The sequence below is a fragment of the Falco biarmicus genome, chromosome 12, assembly GCF_023638135.1.
Source record: "Falco biarmicus isolate bFalBia1 chromosome 12, bFalBia1.pri, whole genome shotgun sequence".
Taxonomy (NCBI): domain Eukaryota; kingdom Metazoa; phylum Chordata; class Aves; order Falconiformes; family Falconidae; genus Falco; species Falco biarmicus.
In genome coordinates this window covers 13,985,239-14,002,933 of record NC_079299.1, presented here as the reverse complement: position 1 = coordinate 14,002,933, position 17,695 = coordinate 13,985,239, and the positions used below count along the sequence as shown (strand labels likewise).

The window sequence follows — 17,695 nt, the reverse complement described above, 5'->3', positions numbered from 1 at the left end:
CTGATGAAAGGCAGGAAATTCAAAGATAAGCTTGTCGTCACCCTTTCGCTTCAGGCACTTCTCCTCCCCTCCCCCAGCAATACTGTGAATTAAGGGCAGAGGCACCTTTAATGTTCAATTTCCTGCCCCTTTTTCAGTTAATACCAGCCATATGTTTTCATTACATAAAGCTTTTATTTGGTGATGGCAAGAAAATGGCTTTAACATCTGTAGCATTGGTAACATCCTTTGCAGTTGTTATGAAAGAGTAATTGCCATTTTCCCCTGCTTTCCCCTTTGACTTTTGAAACTAGTCCTCGAAGTATGACGTGTTACAGACTTGACGAGAAATGTGAATTAAAAAGTATTTTAAAGCCTTCGCACTGTATTTCTAGCCCTCCTGAGACCTAAGGCATGAGAATGAATCAGACTTTTAATAGGTGATCGGTATATAAAGCCCACTGTGCTCATTTTTATGTCAAATGTGATGCACTACTGCTAATGTAGGCATAAGACAAATTCTTCATATCTGCATGATACTTCAATTATTAACTGCAGATAAAGGTACGCAAGACCCCTGGCACCTATTCAGGGAAATATGGAAATGTACACATGTACCACACACTATTAAGACCTACCTTCTATTGCAAGTTTCATACACATACCGGAACCTACTGGGTAGAAATAATAGTTAAGCTGTATGTGGTATTTATGGGATGCTTAAATTTAATCAGGCAAACCATTTCAATTAACCTACCCTTTCTCAGGCTCTACGTGAATTCCATGTAACTAACCATCTGGTGAAGTTAAGCGCAATCCTATATAATCTGTTATGTCCAGATTTCTCAGGAATAGGATAACTGGTAACCAAATTCCTCAGTTCTAAAAGCTGACTCAAAGTCCCCTGCTCTAATTATGCCACACATTAAAATTGCAGGGATTTTTAAACTTGAATAAAATAAAGGTGATCTTCAGTTGATGTTAGTCAAGAATCTGGTTTTCAAGCCTTTTCTGATAGGAGTTAAAGGCATTACTTGCTTTAGCTCTGTTGATATCAGGCATATCTGTCTGTTTCTGCTTCTATATATAAACTGTTGTGCATCAGTCTTGCTTCCTCTGCATTAGTCTCAGAGTTGTGATGACTACAGTAGTGACTTTGGTCTATTCACTCAAACCAACAGTACTTAAAAAGTAACACTAAATAAATTCAACTTATTGCAGAAGTTTTTACTGTAAGAGAAATTAATTGCATGTAAAGGCCTACTGACATTGCAGCAGATGACAAACCTTGTTTTGAAAGAAACAAACATTTTCCTATGAAGGGGGATTGCCCCCAACACACAAACACACTTTTGAGAGGTCCACAACCCTTCTTCAATACCGAGGTCCAGAAGTGCTTTTGATGCTCTGTTTCCACTAAAAATACATTAAGGGCATAGTATTACGTTTCATGCTTTCCATAAATTAGTTTTATATTTTTGCCTGAGTCTTTCTTAGACTGATGCCATTTGAGCAACACCCTCATATGCTAAGACCTAGTGATGCAGAATCGTATTATTACCAGCTGTTGCTGGTAGCGCAAGAAATATGCACAGGTCAGCAGCAGGCATAAGAGAACCCATTCCCTGGACAATCGTAGCTGAAATTCCACCTAATCTCTAGATTGGGGTGAAGTATTCTGGTATGACTTGCCAATTGTAAACAGCAACTTACATGTGCCAGGCACACAAAATACTGCCAACCCTGGAAGGAGGTGGAATTTTAGACATTAATTACAGCAAGGCAGGATTTGGCATTCTGGCACGTTTCACATTAAACTTACAGTCAGTGTAACCATTGAGACACTCAGAGAGAAAAACCAAACAAAAAAAATAAAGTCTTCTAGGTAAAGATCTGTCAAGTTTCTGCTGTTCCAGGGCAATGTAAATTTTGGGCAATGTAAATTTTCAGTGTAAGCTCAAGGCCAGTTAGCAAAAAAACCCCCAAAACTATTTAAAAAATAACCGTAATTCCTTGGGGGTTATGAGACCCAATTGTCACTCATTCCTCTGAAGGCTCCTTGTACCCAGAGTTACACTATAACTATTCAGTGGATTAAACTACAAGAGAGGGCACTATCTTAGGAGGCCGATAGGCTTTCTATTAATGCAAGCACACTTTTAAACGAAGTAAAAGACCAAAATGTATGCAATGCTGTCTGCTCAAAGAGAATTTAACTGGGATGAAGCTGTAGGCACAGATTCTTAGAAACTTGACAGGTTACAGAGAGACTGAATGACTCATAGCACTTGCTACATTTCTAACTATGTGGAAATGAGAAGCATTTTATTTAACTATTTGACTTGCTGGTTTAGACATTTTTTAAAAAAAAAAAATTCCCCCTCAGCATCTTAAGGGTAAAGCTTACCCATATTAAAGTTGCCATCTAACCTCAAAATGACGGAAAGTAAGAGAAATAAATTTGGAAGGTAGAAGTAGGTTGACACTGATACACCTTTTAAAAATAAGCTCCTTTGTGACATGTTTGTTTATAAAACAAATTGGAAGTGTTTTCCAGGCTACTGGAAAGCAGTTGCCATGAGCCACTTAGTTGCATTATAAAACTCATACAGATGGCAGAGTGGTACAACCTTTATAAAAGTAAACAGGTGCTGCTATAGGCATGCCAACCTCATTTAAATGTTTTAAGAGCTTGTCTTACTTTTCTACTCATAGCAAGGAAATGTTTTCCTTTGCTGGTGTTTATCTTCCAATTCGGTATCAATATTTATGGAGCAAAACTGTTCTCCATGAACCATAACTTACAGACACACTAGTTACAAATTACAGTGTCAGAGCTTCCTAAGATCTTAACACAGCATTTTCAAGCATTGCACCACCTTGAAGGCTTCTCTGATGTTCAGAGCAATAGCCTATAGCTACTATGTGTGTGTGTATATATATATATATATATACACACACACACACACAGCAAAAAATGATGGTTTTTTGAGTGTTGACTGGGAGGAAAAATCCACATCTAGCATTTAAAGCACAGACTTCGATGACTGTGTCATACCTGAGCTGTTGCATGGCACAAGCCACCGCTCTGCCTCTTTCTACCTGCTGCTGATTTCAAATCTACTTGGATCAAAACCTCCTCAGAGCAGAAAATATCTCTTTGTGTGCATTTTTAGAGTGCACAACTAGAACAACAGGAACCTTACCCATTACTGAAATGACTTACATCTAGTTTTACTGCAAACGACTGGCATGGCTTTTGGAAAAATATCACCTTGTTTGACAGATTTTTCTATGCTTTCATTTGCCCTAAAAATGGTATATTTCATTAATATTTTAAAGTGGTTTAGGATGCTAGGAGACAAGAATTAGAGTGCAAAGTCTTATTCTCAGCATTGCTATTGATTTTTCAGTTGAATGCTAGAACTGAGAAAAACTTTTAAGCCCTAAGAAACATTATACATAGATGCTGTCATACAGCAGTCATGAGATGATGACTAAATATAAATCTTTACAATCAGCAGTGAAATTACCCTCCCGGTTCATTTGTGAGCTTGATACTTACCACCAAAGGAGACTAAAGTTACTCACTGCAGATGGCCAGGACAAAAACGATTACACATCAGTTTTGGTGCAGCGCTGGCTTCTCAGAGAAGCCAGCAGCACAGAAGCCCTGACAGACTGATTTGTCATAGGCACAGTTTAAACCCCCCCACCCCCCCGATTAGTTGGTAGGAATGAGGACAACGAGGAGCTCAACATGGAATAAGCAGCCCAGGAGCTGCCCTGTGGCTTGGGTGGAGCTTTGTTAAGGCAGCAGGGACAGTATCTCCCCTGTCACACCACACCGCAGTGACTGGCAGGTGCATGCACAGAGCCACCGTCCTCAGTTTTCCCCTTGAAGACAGGATGATGCCTGTCTTTGGATCCATGGTGCTTCACCACAGTGGCCAGCTTTGTAGAGCGGATTAGAACTGGTAAATCCTAGCAAAGGTAGCTCCACGGAATTGGGTAAAAAGTAAATTATTCATATTCCTTAAAACAAAGCAATGGCTCAGGCTTCAACAGACTTGCAACCTGAGCTATGGGACAGCTGCTCTGCACCTTATCGAAAAATCATTAGTTACCATCCACTTCAGAGGCTGTAAGGCACGAAGCCTGCTCTGTTAAAGAGTTGCTTAACCTCCCTGTGCAGCCACACACAAGATCACTGCAGATGTGTCAATACGTAGGCACCCTGGGAATTCAAGGAGGCAGAAAGCCTTCTACAGCTCACAGGCACACACGCCAGAAGGTCTCAAAGCAGCTCCTTTATTCTTCCTAACTACGTCCGCAGGGTGTGGGTGAATTCCCACACTACAAAACTTTACACTCTGCCAACAGGAATTTTCATTACCATCGAGTAATTCTGCAGAAGGATGGCACTCTGTATATTGATTAAACATCACTCGCTATTAGATGAAAACATTACCCACGTGGCAGCACGTATTTGTTCCTGAGACAGGCAAGAAATCACAGAGAAGATGCATCAGAGCTGGCTAAGAGTGGAATGCAATGTTGCTTTCACCAACTCCACAAACATTTGGTACATGAATTCATAACTCCAGTGTTATCCCAGACATTAAGATGACAAAAATTTTCAGAATACACAACTTCTGTTTCTGGCCTTGGGCTACAAGCATTAAGTGCCATTTCCCCAGCAACATTAAATACTGTGTTGAGTATTTTCAAAAATATTATCTTAACTAAATATGCTTATTTCAGTCCAAGATAACAGAAAACTTTCTATTGCATACTTCATAGGAGGTAAAAAAAGACTGTTTACTTCTTTTGCTGTTTCTACCTCTGAGATGCTTTAAACACCCCATCTTAATGACTTTGTGTTTTATTTATTAGGAGAACTGTTTCAACACAAAAACTTTGTATGGGTTCTTATTAGTATTTTTCTTTCTTTCTTTCTTTCCCTACCTTGTTTGATTACTTCAGGGTAGGTTTCATCTGAGGTTTTTGACCTAGACACCGTGTGTTTACAGGATTGGAGCTTGTAATACTACCTGAGGCTCAAAAAAATTGACAGTATTTTTCCTCTTTATCAATTATGCATATACTTTTCCTGGAATAATGTATGTATCAACAGAGTATATTTGGAGGAGCTTCTTGGCATTCTGGAGACTTGCTATTGAGCAAGGGCTGAAAATCAAAACTAACCGGTCTTACCAGAAACAGTTGGAGAGCAAAAGTTCCCTCACAAAACTGTCCCCTGGGGTTCTGCTCCACACCACCAGTCTCTGGCATAACCAGCCCTGACTCTACACATGCAGCTCCAATGCAGAATACGGATTAGAAATCTGTACTGTGGCATCACCAGAGGAAAGCTTTGTCACAATGATTTGATGCTAATCTCTCAGGTCAGCTTCATTTCAAAGACTAGATTTTTAATTCTTTCTTTTTAATATTCATGTAACCAAAGGCCTACTTGAGTTCATTTTCTGCCACCCATACTTGCTCTCCGGTCTTATGGCGAGCACTTTTCACACCAGTATCTCATACTGCTTGCTGGACTGCTTAATTAAAAACTGCAAAGCATCTGTAACAGGAGGTATACATCAACATTTTTCAAGTTTACAGATGAAAAGGTGGAGCTACTCAGAGGTTAACTTACTTGTCTGGTGTCTCACATCAAGCAACAGAGGAATTTATAGTGCAGATCCACACTTTTTCCACTAAAACAACACTTCTGTTATATTTTGTCAGGTAAATGTTTTAGCCTCCATCCATAGCACACGTAAGGAAGACAGCCAGCCAGGTTTCCTTAGATGTTTGAGAAGAACTGACGGTTATCTCTGTGATTGGCTTTCACAGTTAAAGTCATTATGTTCTCTTCAGTACTTCACATTTAAAATGCCTATGCAGTTACTTATGCAAGCTTTTCCTCAAAAAGAGACCAATTAACATCTGTTTTTCCACAGCCTTACTTACATTAATGCCAAAGGGGCATGCATTTGAAAGATCTTGATGAGTTAAAATCCCTTAAACTATCAGAGGAAAACAGTAAGAATAAATGATTAAATACATACAACTGTAATACAGACTAGCTCAGTATTAAGTCCTCTATCTATAATTTGAAATGAAGAACCCAATACTTATAAACAAAAGCTAGCGGGCAGTTCTGTGCGCATTTTAAGAGTGTGAGGATCACTGACGTATTTTTTAACATATTCACCACAGTACAGTTTTATCATCTTCTTTGTGATTTATCTGTAGCAACAGTGTGTTTACCACAGCGAATGTGATAAACCACTGTGGTTTAGGCATAGGAATGGTGAGAGTAAACTAATTTTAGCTCTGAACTAGTGTTACTCCAGCTTTGCTATAGGTAACAATTGTATATTTATCCTTTATTTGATGCTTAAATATGCAGAAGACTATGTTGGTCTGGTAAGTTAGCATTGTTATTGTTATTTTGTACGTTTCCCAAGGCTTCAAATGAGAAACTGGCTTCCCATACAATGATGCTTCTTTATAGAAGAAGGTATTGTTCAAAACCAAATTGGTTTTAACTCCCACAATAGAACACAACAAAACATTACAAGATGACACATTCCCACTGAGGATGTGGATTTAGGAAAAAGCTGAGCAGCGAGCTAACAAAAAGCTAAGCCCTAAGACCTTCAGTTAAAACATCCTATAAAGAGGATTGGGTTCAGCTACATCAAATCCTCTGCACAAACACAACAGACAGCTTCTGAAGGAAAGCCTTCTGAATTGGCCAACCACACTGCAAAAAATTCAAAGTTTGCCAAGAACCATAAGAAAACAGGTTAAAAGAACTGCATGACACATAAAGTTACTGACTACAAGAGGTACTGTCTGACGGACTGCACTCAGTGGGAGTCAGCCATGCATCTAAGAGCTTTGCTGAATTGTCTCTAGGTCCAACAAAGTGAATGAGGTTTTTGGAAAAGTTCCGCCAACATCTGTGTCTAAGATAATCCTTAATCACTTATTATCATCCCCATGTTTCATTTAAGTTCCCCCCCAAGCTTCCTAAGACAGTAAAATTTTGCAAAAAGCCTCATTTCAGAAATTGTCTTTCCCTTTCCCAAGATACAGTGCTCTGGCTATTTCTGCAGCTACTGTCTAAATGTGAAATGACTTCCATCAAAGGGAGTGGAGAAGACTGAAAGTGGATGAGTAACACCTTTTAAATGTGCCGCTGCTCTTTAGCTGAGTCATCTCAATTAACCACATTCAAGCTCCTACCCAAGATGGAATTGCAAAACATACTTTGGTATCTAAGCCACCGTAGAGAGGCAGCACATCTGAATTGCTGCTCACAGCAGGGTAGGATCAGACAGGATCATTTTACAAGATCCAACGGTGTGACTTTTCAGGCAGCAGTAACTAGGTCATTTACAGCCATCTGTTCTTAGCCTCAGTCTCCCTGCAGTCATCACTGAAGCTGTACGCTAATTAATTTTCACCTGCTAATCAGTGGAGACACCTCTGAAACTAACAAATCATCTGGTTTCAGTCAACAGCTTCTGGACTCCTGTGGGTGCCACTTCTGTGAGGTTTTATTACCAAAAAAGGTGGGAAGTTTTCTCTGAAAGATCCCCTGTAAGGCTTCTGACCTGCTCTGGGTACAACACCCCGGTGAACAAATAAAGTACCCTTCATCTATTTCTTCAGGCAAAGAACAGAGGGCACATGGACAACTGCCTCCCAATCTTCAACAAAGCATTTAAGCACCTTGTTAATTTTGATACGAGGAGTCAGACATCTAAATGCTTGGAGATAGGGACTTAAAAGACCTGCTTGAGGTCTCACGGGAAGTCAGTGAGGGAGCAGGGAACCAAATCACATTTTTGTAAGCACTCCAACCACTGCAACATCTTTCCCTTACCATGTAGCTTTAAACAGGGCAAGTAGATTTCTATAATGTCACTAAAACTTCATCTTAAACTGTAAGAAGATGAATACATAGCTCCAAACCAGAATGTATTTAATTTGTTCTGAAGACTGACAAAACAAAACTCTTTAATACTGTATGCTCTTCAAACACACCAGCTCTAACTAACGGCACAACTTACACTGAATATTGAGTTTTGTTACGTACATGTTTTCCACGTATATATCTATTATTCCTTTTATAAGTTAAAAAAATAGAATAATTCACATTCTTCAAAGGAGTTGATTTAACTTCATGGAATGATCCTGCTTTTAAAAACAAACTTTTGCATTATCACGGTAGTGTTACTTTGACTTAGTAGGTAGTGTAAAAGGAGCCAGAGGAAAAAAATCATGTGGAGTGAAAGAACGTATCTGTAGACCCATGCAAGCTGCTCAACGAGAAACAAATGGCAAGAGATCATGATCTAGTTTCTATACCACTGGCTGCGATTCTGTATCACAGCACCTCAGCTACAGCTCACAGAAGTGTGATTTATAAGGTGTGAACAGTGTGCAGCATTCATGAATAGTCCACACTAAATAAGGTCAAAATAACAGCTCACAGAAACTGTTATTCACTCTCATCAGTGTATAATGACTTTGAACAGTAGCTAGCCAAGTAGGACAGCTCCTAAATTGTAGCAAGGACAGTTCCTCCCCAAATTCCCCATAGATGGTATTTTCACAGTGACTGGATATGGTTGTCAGCTCACCTGTGCTCGGTTGTAACCAATCAGTAAGATGTTTTCAATCCTATCAGCCAGGATTAGACATAATTCTAAGGGATATATCCTGTAATTCCTGCTTTTCAAGATGTATGACAACTATATAATACAGCAGAAGTAAAGGAACCAGAAAATTACATCTGTAGAGGCTGATTTTTTGATTAGAGGGTAGTAGCTGGTGCATCATTCTGAGCCTGCAGCTGATGCTTCCAAGGGTGCAGCCAGACATCTTCATGCAGTCAGTTACGGGGCTGAGGTCTAACAGCCACAGTGCCATGCAGGTAAGAAACGAAAATGCACTGTGCCCTGGATCCAAGCATGGTGATGTTCAAAACCAGGATCCCCATTCAAATCAAACTGCCTCATCTGCATGAAAAGCAGAGGTCATCCCTGAGCGTATATTAAACCCACTTTTTTTTGGTGCACAGTTGGGGACAACTGAAAAAAGAAAGAATAAACATACCTATGAAGAATCCTGTGATACAAATTGCACACGTGAAGAGGACGAAGGAGCAGTTAGCACTAGAACTCTGACTTTGATGTAGGCCTGCAGCTATGCACAGTGTATCAGACCCCAGGTGCTGAAGACCCACCCCTCTACTTTTCCCTTTTCTCCCAGCAACGTGTTACATGTCGTAACTCAAACACGGTGCCTGACCTTGTCTAAGCATTGATTAAAACACACGTGGGAGGGAGAAGGGTCAAGGGCAGGTCATTCCTAAGTCTTAATACTGGATTTGGTTCACGCAGGTTTTCAGTTTGCTTTCAGAGGTACAGGTGAGGGTTTGCAGTGACAAAGCTGCAAGGCAGAGTGCTGGCAGTGTGTGCAGGCACACGAAGGGCTGAGTGCTAGCGTGACTCCCCCACTTCTGCAAGGGAACCAGACCACTGGTGGCAAGACAAGACTCAACATTTTGCTGAAGGTGGTTGTCAGCCTCACGTTCTCTTCTTTCTCAACATGCAACTTTGCTTTTTAAGCTTTGTGTGTGTGCTATGAGACATGCATAAACAAAAATGAGTGGTATCAGGTAATTATCACAGCGACTGTGATATCCTTACATAGCACCTCAACAAATCAAGGGAAGCTTTTCCTTTTGGAGACAGAACATGAAGTGAAGAATATGAAAATTGCCTACATAATGCTGCCACAGGGATGCCTCTCAAATCATTTATCAGCAAAAAGGAAGCAATGTCTGCTGCTAACAGCTACAGATTACGTTCTAATTTTAGCAGTTGCAGTTAACTCATTCCCAATGGAGTTGCACTTACCGTGAGAAGGTTTCTAACTGCTTCAGCACTGAAAGGAAACAAGCATCGAGTCATTCAACTGCAGTTCTATATGCAAATATGCTTTTTGGCCCATGAAGGGAAAGCATATGGAATCTGCTGCTATAACCCATTCAGCCAAACATTTCCACACATTTCTTATAATGCAAATGCTGAAAAAAAATTTTCATTTTCCACAGTGTTCTAGCTGTCCCTATACAAGTATGATGATTAGCATGCACGTGCGTTCTGTTACCAACAGAGCATGTGTATAGGAACTGTATGCACACTGCATACCTAGAACAGGTAAGAAAAGTTTTAATCAACAGATTCATTTCCCTTGACATCCAATGGCTGTATTACTAATTTCATTCATAGATCATGATTATGTCTTGTACAACTCAACAGATATTAAGGTGATATTACAAATTTACTAAAATGAACTGTCCCATTTTTCAATTATTATTTAACTCCCAGAATGGAAATTCAGTATAAAGAATTCATTTCACACAATATAGTAATTCTCTGCATTAACCTCTAACAGGGCCTATAATAGAATCCTCATCACAGCTAGTCAACAGAAGGGAAATAAAACCTAAAAGGCTTCCTTGTAGCAAAGGTGATTTAGTACACTGTCCTGAATAAAATTCTTTTATAGTTACGAGACTTTTGGTGGATCTGAAAGCATGCGCTTAGTGCTAGGAGAATCCTAGCAGCTAATATCTAAGTATATTAAAAAGAAATAAGGAGCATCCCTTGGTGAGCAGTGATAAATGTAAGTCTCTTTAAAGAGTGATTTTTCAATGAATTGTGTAAACAGATTGCACTTTAGAATAGTATCTTGAGCAAGTTCTTTCGTAGTACGGAATGAGAATTCCTTTTTCATTCAAAAAGGGTAAGAATAAAGAAACACAAAAAAGTTAAATCCAGCATAGGTCAACCCAAAACTAGGATGTAATGTCAAGGTAAGTGTTCTTGAACTGTCACCTGGTTTTCTGCCTAGATTAATCCCTGCTGTAAGCCTGTGACTGAACAGAGGCATGGAAACCCCGAGTGAGCTGGACTCACACAGGCATCACAAAGGTTTTTGAACAGAGAATGCAGCTCTCCACAGATGAGATAGCAAAACTGGGGACCTCTGTATTTCTTGGCAAAATGCACTGAGCATGCTGATATATTCAGGAAGGGGATCTACATATATAGATATAGATCAACCCATTTTTTCAATTATTATTTAACTCCCAGAATGGAAATTCAGTATAAAGAATTCATTTCACACAATACAGTAATTTACTGCATTAACCTCTAACTGGGCCTATAATAGAATATATATATAGTAGTTCTTTCATGGCACTAATACGTAAGGCAGACGCAAACTCACTCTTTCCCTTCCTCAAACTGTCCAGGGGCTGTAAGACCTGGGGCTCAGCACAGTGCTAATGTGCAGTCCAGCTTTGCAGAGGCCTTTGGGCTTGGAGAGAGGGGCATACGAAGGGAATTATGCTGGCATTTTTCCCCAGTGACATAGATACTGACACGGAATAGGTGAGGAAACTGCATCCAAAAGCTACAACTTAAAAAAAAAAAAAAAAAAAGCTGAAATGAGGATGCACATTACAACAGATATACAGTAATTCCTGTTCTCCTCTGAAGGGCTAAAATATATTGAACTTCAGATGTAAACACCAGTCTTTCTGTTTCAATGACACATATGCTCACACTAAATTTTAAGCATACCTGCAGGCACTGTTGAACTGTGGCCTGAATGAAGAGTGAAGGGCATTGCCCTAAAATTCTAGGGTAACTCCAAGGGTTCCCTTGGAAAGCTTAGATGATGTATAATTCCCACAATTCTTTTCACTGCTCTGAATATATAGCTCCCTACTCATCCATTGCCACAAGTATTTCAAATCTGTGAGCAATGAGATACACTTAACTTTTCAGAAATATGATTGCTGCTTAAATTCAGAGGCGGAAGGATGATAACTTCTTTTAAACTACCTTCTTAAATGGAGCTATAAGTGTAAATACATATATTAATCTCATCTGTGGATGGATAATAAAATTTACAGTGCTCAAGTGCATCTTTGACTTGGTTAGCATGAAAAAGACTGGCACCTCGTTTTGTTTAGCAGCAATGTTACACTTTTTTCTCAGATTATATGACAATAGTTGGTTGATATTATTTTTTTAGCTAAATATCTGAGAAAAATTACCCTCTAGACTCCCTACTTAATGTTCTATAGAAATATGTATCTTAAACATTAATTCACTACACACAAAAAAAAATGGTTTAGGATGGAAAAATAAAAATTGTTATGGACTGCTGCAAACAAAACATTATACTGACCAATATTTTCCCTTTTACAGGCTGTAATTGTACTGAAAGATGTTTTTCCTTTTGCTGTAATTAGAATGTGTATTTTTAATGAACAAATGCACATGATAAAGCAGACTGGATCCTGATGCAACTTGAAACAAGTGCCCTAAAGAATGAGTTGTTACCTTGACTCAAATGGGGAGATTATTTCTGACCTGAGCATTCAGAAAATATTTAAACACCTAATGGCTGCAAACTGGCAACTGATTATTTTTTTTTTTCCATTTTATGGCAGTACTGGCTTTTTCACAAACATCTCCTCCCTAGATATTGCTTCCCATTGCAATTATGTGGCATTCAAGTCTGTCACGGCCATGCTCAGCTACATGAACTCCTGTCACCGGACAGGCTGCCTGTCAGGGACTAGTGTCTATTCCCTCTTCCTCCAAAGAGCAGAGCTTTAATTGTCATCTTGGGCATCAGCGCATTCCTAGCAGCAGAACCAGGCAGTGCCTTCCACTTCAAGCTGTAAAGGCTGGAGGCAAGTGAGAGCCCAGAGAGAACAAGATACACCATCTCCACCGTCTCTTCTAAATAATCATGGAGTACAGGTGGAGGGAATCAAAGGATCAAAGGAAAAAGAAAAGAGAAAGCACGCCTGAGGTAGGGAAGGAATCGATGGGGATGGGGACAGGGGAAAAAAATAATTAAAAAAAAAAAAAAAAAGGAAAAGGCCTGTGAGAGAGAAGGAACAGATCTCATGTGAAACAGAGTTTCAAAAGATAAAAAGTTGCTGTCTCCCACCACTTAGCCTTTTGAAGATTAGCATTAGTGAGGCACTAATATTCCTTGTGTGCTGCTATCACAGAAGGAAGGTGCATGCGGTAAGTACTGGCATCGAACTTTTGGGGTTAGCCCTCGTCAGGCAGGGCACGGCTGCACCGGGACGCACCCCACGCCAGCCCCTGAGCACTCCCTGCTGTGCTGCTTCAGCATGGCCACAGCGATGCAGCACCGCATGTTCAGGCACCTCTGGTTTAGGGAGTATCAATGAGGCCTAACTGCACTGTGTTCCCCACACCAGGAGATTTGAAACGTTACTCTCTACATGTTTCACGATTTGGAATAGTGCAGCAGATGTCCTGAGGATGAAGCCCCTTGTCTACCCACCACCGTGGGTGCCAGGGGGAGACGGTGCAAGTTCTGCTTTGCTGCCTGGCCCAGGTACGGTGCCCGCAGCCATGGGAGTGGGGAGGGGGATTTCCTAGGATGGGAATAGGCTGGGCTATCACAGATGAGTGATAGCAAAGGCAGGACTTATCTCACCATACTTCAATCACCTAGAATTTAAACATCTAGTGCAGGTCAGTTGCCTGGGCTACCTCTGAGATCAGCAGGGAGAGACAAACACTGTCAGTGCAGGACTCATCTCATCCTTTGACAGGGACTGCTCTATAATAACTGGAAAAAAAAAATGAAAATTCAAAAGGTTACCAGTCTCACTTTGAGGGTATAATCACTAGGGATTAGTCTGATAGTACTAAGCTCTTTGCATCAAGCAACTCTCAGGAATAGTGAATGCTATCGATTTGGGCTAGATATTAGAAGCCCAAGAGCCCATCATCCTCCTACCACTCTCTCGGAATTGTTGCATTCCTCATACACAAGAAAACTGAAGTGCCATAGCTAATTGATCTTGAAATAACCACCAAATTGTCACATACTAGTATTTTGACTTCCCTAGCTGAATCTACCACAAATGGGACTAAATATGCACATTTTCCTTGGTTAGCTCTGTATTTACATATGCTCTTTTTCTTCCTTCATTTTATTATTTACATTTTTGTTCAACTACCAGTTTTTCTAGGCTTGTGAAATAATCACAGAAGTGAGGAGCAGTCTGATGTTACTTGCCATAACAATTCCCTTGCTTAAGCAAGATTTTAAAGGTTTCTAAATAACAGGCCCAGCAACCACAGCTTACAAAATTAGACTGTAATTTCTTGTCTTAGCCTGAATTAAATCAGGGAATGGCCAGATCTTAACAGGGGAAGAAAAGAACAGAGAAGCCCCCAGAAAACTAGTGACTCTTCCGTGACATCAAGCTCTACTGGGAAAAGCAAAAGCTTGTTAAATTTTATCAATTACTCTGTAAATGAAAGACTGGAAAAGATGATAATCTCAGCTGCTTTTAAAGGAAATCAATTTCTAGCCTGGAGAAGATGCTATCTGCTATGTATTTATGCTTTGCTATGTATTTCTCAAGTTCTGAAAATTTTAGAGTATAACCTACATTGTGGATGCATCTACATTTTGCTGAATGATCAGAGGTGCCTTAAATTTCATTGTATATGAACTACAATTAGCAACATGGAAAAGTTCTAATCTTTTCTGTAAAGAAGTAGCCCTGACTGAGTAACTTCTACTAGTGAAATACTGATAATATCAGTATGCCAGAGTGCAAAGCTGGGTGTATGTTTTCATGTAACATTGCTCTTCACTGTAACACAACCTCAAGCAATAAGGTCAAAAACTGTTAATCAAATAGGAGATCAATAATATGTATGCAGTGAAGCCTCGTTCCCTGCTTAGATTTCATTTCTCTTACCTGGTCTCTTCTGTAGCTATAAAGAAACCATCATCTGAAGCATCAAGCCAATTTTGCCTCTGTCTCTTGATCACTGGAATGGTGCTTGTCTTAATGGCACTTGCACTGGCTTGCAAGGCCTTACCATTAGTCATATGAACATGGGGAGCAGCATGCTGAAATCATAATAAAAGGGAAAGATGTTTGCCTGAGAAGAATCATAATCCTGTTAACTAATTCTGCTGTAAAGGGCAGCCTACGCACAGCACCCTTCTCAAAAACCAGCTAGTCTTCCTCAGCCAGTACCTGCAGTCAGGTAACACCCTGTGTGCACTGACATGTTTTATCCACAGGTCTTAGAGCTCTTTAGAAGCTAAATTAATTATCGCTAATGCCATTTTATACAAAGAGAAATTGAGGCATGAGTCAACGCCATGAACAAAGCAGTTCCACAACAGAAACCAGTTGATTTTAGCAGAGAATTCCCGTTTTCTGAGCAAAAAGCCAGCATTCCAGCCAATCCGATATAAGACTTTTTTTTTATTCAAGTATGGCATTAATCTAAGTTTAAAAAAATCCATACTTCTCACTTTATAGGCCCTTACTCTGCCTGTCTTTCTTTTAAAATAAATGCCACCAAGTAAGACAAGTGGTTTGGTCCTGCTGCTAACCTAAATGGGAGCAGGATAACAAAGGTTTGTATCACCTTGCTGGTGTCATGGTTCTTAGGTTTACTCACCAGTCATTATATACTAGAGCTGACTGCAATATGTCTGCATTCATTTTAATACAGATGACATTAAACATAAAATGATACAATAATTTTCCACTAAACCTTTTTTATAATTGTGCAACAAGAGCAAGTACACAAATCTAACCAGAGAAGCTGTCTTTTGATACATGAAAAGGAGAGAGTGAAAATAATGTTTTCCGTATTGTCTATAGGTAACATTTTACAAGAATATCCCATGACAAACGTATCAGTCTTGGAAATTCAAGCCTTGTTTCCCACAAAATTGATTATCAGCAGGACTAACAAACAACATTATTTGATTAGACAGGTATCATAGAAGACATTATACAAAGATGAAAGTTTGCTTACTTTCTCTCACATGGATTCAACACCATGTTTTCTTAGGAAGAAGTACTACTGTTTTCTTGGCGAAATAATACCAGTATTCCACATTACTGCTGGCATTTTTTGTAGTATTCCTAAAACGTGCACAAAGCTGCACGCTCATGGGAGTACCCTCTAATTAGAGGACCAGTTCCACAGTCACTGAGTAAGGAAGGGGCTGGTAGCATCCACAGAGACTAGCAGAACAGAATACAAAACTAATCTCTTAAATCACGCCATTAAAACGTAACAGCCAAAAAGAATAAACAAGGTTGTCATTTCTTCTGCACAATTCTTACACTCTTATTCAATTCATTATATTCGCATTATGCCAAAACTTTCAACATGCCCCAATCCACACCATTTGCTACCTCCAGAAGCACAAACTTTATGCATTTGGCAAAATATTCCAGTGTTCATTATTTTAGTGCAAATAACTGAATAATCTCCTGTATGGTTCCTCAAGATCTGATGTAACAAACCCAAACAACAACAAAAAGCAACAAGACATCAATTTTGAGTGAGTCACATATAACTCTTTCTTCAAGACTAATAGGATTTATGGTGAATTTAGCTGTTGCTGCACATGGGGCTGTAAATCTATCTTTGTAGTCCCTCTAAATATTTGCCTATTTTTTTCTGTTTTTTCATTCCATCTCTAAACTGCAGTTTAGTTTCGACATATTTTTTTATATGGGCTTTGGTGGGGAGGAAGAACTAAAGGACATGCTACTAGAAGTAATTCAGCCGTTATTTAGAATAAATTCAGGATAAAATACATAGTTTGGATTAAATCAGAAATTCATAAAGGTATTTCACTGATGATCTCTTAGTGTACTAAGTGGATAGTGCTCAAAAAGCGACTAAGAATTCATGCACGGAAAACACTGCCATACATGAGATCTTACATTAATTATTTTTATCTGGCAATTGCCAGTGGCATGCATTATAAAGAACATTCAAGGGCCCAAATGGCAATATTTTGCTGTGCTTCCCCAGTCAGAAATGGGTTTAAGTTATCAAATATAATCTTTTATATGTTTTCCCAGGCTCCTTTCTAATACACCATTGAATATTTCCTTTACTCAAGGCAACACACACGGGCAAAAAATGTTCAGGACACGTACAAGGTACAAAAAAAATGTATTTCCTAGGGCATAAACTCTGAAGAACAGTTAAGCCTGATGGAAAAAGTATGTGTTTTTTCATAATACTCTTTCACCCAGCAGAGACAGATGTCATTACTAGTTCTGAACTTCTGTTTTGTCTACTTTTATTAGACCCTAAGTCTTATTCCAGGCAAGAGATAATATTAGAGAAAATGGTGCAACAGTTACAATATAATCTCTTTTCTGTTACATGGCTGGAATTTTTTATTTCCCTTGTCCCCTGGTCCTTTCAAAATATTTCAAGAAATTAATTACATTTCACTTAAGGACAAGAGAAAATAAGATCATTGTTCTCCAGTCTGTGCTAGCACACTATCTTTAATTTTTAGTTAACCAAAACAATTGAAGTTCTTGAGTAGAAAATCAGTTCATTAGCTCCTCTCACAAAAGTATTTACTGCTGTGTATAAAAATGAGCATTCAGTGCCACTGTCATACTAACATCAACACCAAGAGCAAAATGAACCTTCACACACGGTACTTCTGAAATGCCTTTTTTTTTTTTTTATTATGATGATTTTAATTTTTCCCCCTCTAGCAGTTACACTAGAAAGGTTATGAAAGCCTCAGGAATACCACC

General features: G+C 39.2%; 1 protein-coding gene across 3 annotated transcripts in view; it reads right to left on the bottom strand.

Annotated features, from left to right (window-relative positions):
- The window catches only part of MTA3 (metastasis associated 1 family member 3), a 135,920-nt gene that overhangs the window by 6,886 nt on the left and 111,339 nt on the right, over nucleotides 1-17,695 (bottom strand). For 2 of the 3 annotated variants that reach the window (XM_056357434.1, XM_056357435.1), the window contains exons 18-19: nucleotides 14,852-15,006; nucleotides 9,927-9,954 (exon numbers count right to left, since the gene is read on the bottom strand). In XM_056357434.1, the coding sequence (XP_056213409.1) occupies nucleotides 9,927-9,954; nucleotides 14,852-15,006 (183 nt within the window). The remainder of the gene's footprint in view (nucleotides 1-9,926; nucleotides 9,955-14,851; nucleotides 15,007-17,695) is intronic. The other variant, XM_056357436.1, reaches the window with a different exon arrangement.